This window comes from Ipomoea nil, unplaced genomic scaffold, assembly GCF_001879475.1.
Source record: "Ipomoea nil cultivar Tokyo-kokei standard unplaced genomic scaffold, Asagao_1.1 scaffold3065, whole genome shotgun sequence".
Classification (NCBI taxonomy): Eukaryota; Viridiplantae; Streptophyta; class Magnoliopsida; order Solanales; family Convolvulaceae; genus Ipomoea; species Ipomoea nil.
In genome coordinates this window covers 1277755-1282711 of record NW_017619493.1, presented here as the reverse complement: position 1 = coordinate 1282711, position 4957 = coordinate 1277755, and the positions used below count along the sequence as shown (strand labels likewise).

The following is a 4957-nucleotide window of genomic DNA, read 5'->3' as shown; positions in this document are numbered from 1 at the left end:
AAGGTGTTAAAAGACCAATGCCCAATGGTCATTTACTCATTTTCAAGTGAATGTCTTTCAAGAATTGAAACTCTTTGATGAGAGAGCAACAAAGAGAAAGCTAAATTGGTTCCAAATAGGGCAAATACAGTTATTTGAAACCATTCAAGTGTGTTTACTCATAAATCAAGTGCCTTGGCACCTAGAAATGAAATCAATTTATGCAGCAGCAGTATGGTTCTAGCTAGCTAGAAACCTTGAAGGCTTGAATCATGATCATGTTGGGATTGTCTGTAATCTTATATGCTTGTACTTTTGTTCAGTGTTAAAACACCGAGAAGATTCTGTTAAGCCTTTGGATAAGAGCTGTTTCAGCGCATCAACCCCTTCTTGTAAAGCAACATCAACCTGTCAAAAAGTAGATCGATCAATACTCCTCCAAAACTGTATTCTGTTGGGAAGATAATATGGAGCATAGAAAACTTTGAGGCATCTAAAGTCTAAACTAAGACAACCCGTTCTCGAGCAGTTTAGATGCCTCAAAGTTTTCTATGTACCGATTATGGACGAGATGTCCGAGAGGCATCTAAACTAAGTTTACAAAGTAGAATCTAACAAAGATGAGTATACCCGTTCTCGAGCAGTTGCATTGAACTTTTGAAGTAAGAATGCCTTCGGATCCATTTGACCAGGAGGTCTTCCAATGCCTAACAGAAGAAATAAGAATTATTGGACATACAAGAGAAAGCTAAAAGCAATCAAATTAAAAAATAAATAAATAAAGAGATCCAAGGTTCCACCAAGTCACCAACCTATTCTTAATCGAGGGAACTCTTTGTTTCCGCGAAAATGATAAATCACACTCTTTAATCTAAAAAGTATATAGAAAGAAAAACAGTGTTAGAGATCTTCAAAGAAGCATTCCTATACCTATTGTTAGTATTTTATGTACTGGCCAGAAATTTATACCAAACATACGGATATGTGAGAATTTTTTATTTCTCAAAGCTATTACTAAGCGATACACAAGAACCAGTAGAGATATGGGCAATGAATTTCCTAAATATCCATGAAATTACCAGAAATCAGGAGTTTATGCTGGTAAAACATAGCAATCCAAAGCGTAAGAAAACAAACACCAAGAGATTAATCACATAATGAGTGGCTTGGTAAATTGGTAAGATACAAAACTTTAAAATGCAGATTAAAAGGTGTTTCCTAAACAAGATATAAACCATCTATGCTAAAAATAAAGCATACCGACATACCCAAGTATACTATGTATCCTAGTTCTGTTCACTTCTTAGCTTGCTATGATGCTTTTAACCGGCAGTTTCATAAGATGTATGTCACTCCTAAAAGATGTAGGTTCACCTTTTGGTCTTCTAGCAAGGAGCATGAACAAGCCATATAGCAAAGTAACAGTAATAGTAACAGTAACAATAACAATAATAATGAGGATGAGGATATGGATATGATGCAAGAAGGCAACAATATTTTTATCAATTATTTAATAGATTTTTAATTAGATTATAATTGCTTAATACTTGGTTGTCTAATTCTAGTTATTTGATTCAATTAGAAGTCTTTGTCTGAATTAGTTAAGTGATTATTAGTTATTGGAGTCTTGTATTTTCCCTATTATAAAAAGGAAGAATTCCATGGATTAATGGGGAGTAGAATTTTAAATCCCAAAAGGGGACTAAGGGAAATTTGGGATCTCAAGCAGACAGTGTGGCAAAACACATCTAATTCCTTCTTCCGCCTACGACTTAGACCATAACATTTGGTTCCGTTGCCGGGGATTCAACACTCTTCAAGAATTGAAAGAGTACTGCATAGGTCTTCTCGGATAATTAGGTGAAAATGACAATGAAGGGATAACTAAATTCCTCGAAGGCCAAGAGAAAACACCAAAAACCATACACCAACTCCCTCAAAAATTCAGCAAGCAGAGGGTTGATGTTATTTCACTTAAAATGGATGATTCATTCTCCACAATTAGTGATCACCCATATTTTGGGATAGCTCAAATACAAGCTAGTGTTTCGGTCGATCAACCTCATGTGGGTGATAATTCAACATGGAGGATTGCTGATTTTCCAAAAATATGGGTGATCAGTAATTGTGGAGGATGAATAATCCATTTTGAGTGAAATACATCACCCTCTATTTGCTGAATTTTTTAGGAAGTTTTGGTGTTTTGTCTTTGGCCTTCAAGGAGTAGGAATTTAGTTATCCACTGCTTTAGTTTGCTGCCATCTTCACCTAACTCTCCAAGACAATGTATGCAGCACTCTTTCATTAATAGCTTCAACTCATTCACCGATTCTTTAAGAGTGTTGAATTCTGGATTGTCCAAAAGTGTGTCGCTCATGACCCCGGCAACGGAACCAAACCAAACGTTATGGTTTAAGTCACGGACCCACGGGCAGAAGAAGTGTTTTGCCACACTTCAAGGCTTGGGTTTGCTTGAGATCCCAAAACTCCCTTAGTCCGCTTTCCCATTGATCCAATGAATTCATACAAGAATGCAATAACTAATAATCACTTTAAGACTAGATAAGACTAAATAGCTAATTAAGACAAGGACTTCTAATTGAATCAAATATCGGGAACACCAAGTATTAAGCAACTCTAATCTAACTAAAACATATATTAAATAATTGATAAAAGCATTATTGCCTTCCTACATCATATCCATCCATGTCCCTAGCCCACGAGGTAGCTGTTAATGAACATAAAACAAATGCCACCAATGACCAATTAGTAGCACTATTAAACAGGAAACTCAAAGTTCTGATTTATTGCCATTGGAAGATTTTAGCGACTATCAGGTTCCATTTGGGCAGGATGAAGAGATAAGAACACACACCTTGTTGAAAGATTAGAAAATACTTTGAGCAAAAAAAATAAATAAATAAATAAAAATCAAAGACTTGAAATTAGCTATGAGGACCCAAGTATGCAACTATGCACATATCATGTTAGTTATTCTGTGAGTAAATTTAGACATAATGGTCATACCCATTGTGACTATGATGACCTCCTTTAGGGTGAAGACGAAGTACCCCACATGGCAAATTCATATCATCATGAAACTACAATAAAAAAAAATTAAAAATTAAAAATTTAAAAGAAAAACATTAAAATATTATTGTCCAAGTGTCGCACAGTATTTAGTCAATTCCAAATAAGAATTAAAAGTTTGAATTGCCAAAAGACTATACCACAATCACGCGGTTGAGTGGAAGCTTATAATATGCAGCAAGTGGTCCACTCTAATAGGAAATGAACAAAAGTTATTTGGCATAATCACCATATGATTAAGCAAAGTTCAAATTCAACCAACAAACAAACGAGGCACAGAGCAAGACATTAAAAAATATGTCAAAATTACAGTATGACATTTGGTTAACTTACAAATCTTTATATTCCTATTTGGATTGACCTCGACACATAAGTATTGGTCTGCTCTCAGATGTGCATTGGTTACAAATTACAACTATCTGATCCATTATATGAACAACTAACATCAAATACCCTAAGAGTTTTAACCAATCATCTATAAATAAAGATTTTGACATGACCATTACAAAGTTCATGACTGAAAAAAGTAGGACACTGTGACATAAAGAAAGGTGAAAACAGAAACAAGAAAAGGGGAGAGAAACAAGGGTATAGAAAGTGGAGTGAAGGGGATCAACTTAGACACCACAAAGCAAGATTTATTAAAGCACTACGGCAGTGCCAAAATAAGTCCCACTCCAGTGAGCAAGCATAGCTACAATGAATTTCACTGTCTCTCATATCACTGTATAAGAGTTTAGTGCCATATCAAGAAATATGTTCCATTAATTAAGATCATATTAGTAAAATAAATTCCATACCAAAGACCTAAAACTAGATATCAAGGCAATTGGCATACTGAAACTCCAAAGCATCAATTGGCTCTAAATATAAATTTAATAACTTACAGATTCACCACTCAAATTCATATAAGTTTGGGGCTTAGCAAGGAAAACTGGAACTCCATTAAGGAAACCTGGAAATTGCAATTTGCCAACACCAATCAGCACATGGACACAAATCCTTACTACAAACCATACAAACCAGTATAAAAATATTCGTATAAAAAAGCAACAAAAAGAAAGTGATTGAGCAAAAGTCACCTTTCCCAAATATAGCTTTGCAATGTACATCATCCATCTGGATGCCAACTGACTGTGCAAATGCATCTACCATATCAAATCCAACCTGCCGGAAAATAAAGTTGCACATTATATAAAAGGCATAACTCAATCAGGATTTTTCAACAGAATAGCAACATACATTATGTCTTGTTGCCTTGTATTTATCACCAGGATTGCCCAGCCCAATAAATAGCCACGGTTGAGGAAAAGCAGAGCTGAAGCTACGTCTGCATATCCTAGTAAGCATCTTTATTCTTCCACAAGAAAACCCTTATTTTACTTTGGCACAAGAAACCTAGAACAATTAGAATTAAAAATAACCTGAGAAAATAAAAATAAATAAATATTAGAATTAAAAATAACCTGAGAAAATAAAAATAAATAAATACCCTTTATTGGCCCAATAAATAGCCATGGTTGAGGAAAAGCAGAACTGAAGCTACGTCTGCATATCCTACTAAGCATCTTTATTCTTCCACAAGAAAACCCTTATTTTACTTTGGCACAAGAAACCTAGAACAATTAGAATTAAAAATAACCTGAGAAAATAAAAGATAAATAAATACCTTTATTGGTTATAGATAAATAAATGAACTTTTACTTCATAGGTAAACCTAAACAAGGAACGTTTTGGCTGCATAACACCTACAATATTTTGGTTTGTTAAGTTTGTTCATGAACACATTAGAACCTAAGCAGTACTGAGGAAAAGCTTGTGTAACTTTTCACTCAATTTCTACAGGAATGGATAAAAGATGACCCTTTCTCGAATAAGATTTGGTTCT

At 34.5% G+C, this 4957-nt stretch overlaps 1 protein-coding gene across 1 annotated transcript; it reads right to left on the bottom strand.

Annotated features, from left to right (window-relative positions):
• Positions 1–223: 223 nt before the first annotated feature.
• LOC109164425 (peptidyl-tRNA hydrolase, mitochondrial-like) lies at positions 224–4492 on the bottom strand. Its single transcript, XM_019312965.1, has 8 exons — positions 4312–4492; positions 4152–4236; positions 3957–4024; positions 3210–3260; positions 3007–3080; positions 792–850; positions 610–686; positions 224–387 (listed from the first exon to the last, which is right to left on the bottom strand). The coding sequence occupies exons 1-8, from the start codon at positions 4417–4419 to the stop codon at positions 256–258; spliced, it is 654 nt and encodes a 217-aa protein (XP_019168510.1). The 5' UTR covers positions 4420–4492; the 3' UTR covers positions 224–255.
• Between the last annotated feature and the right edge of the window lie 465 nt (positions 4493–4957).

What these genes read in the sequence shown, in the direction of transcription:
- LOC109164425 (XM_019312965.1), bottom strand. Translation starts at nt 4,419, where the DNA reads ATGCTTACTAGGATATGCAGACGTAGCTTCAGCTCTGCTTTTCCTCAA. An exon ending in CAAAGCTATATTTGGGAAAG is followed by an intron (nt 4,025 to 4,151) that starts GTGACTTTTGCT and finishes TGCAATTTCCAG; the next exon opens with GTTTCCTTAATGGAGTTCCA. An exon ending in GGTCATCATAGTCACAATGG is followed by an intron (nt 851 to 3,006) that starts GTATGACCATTA and finishes TATACTTTTTAG; the next exon opens with ATTAAAGAGTGTGATTTATC.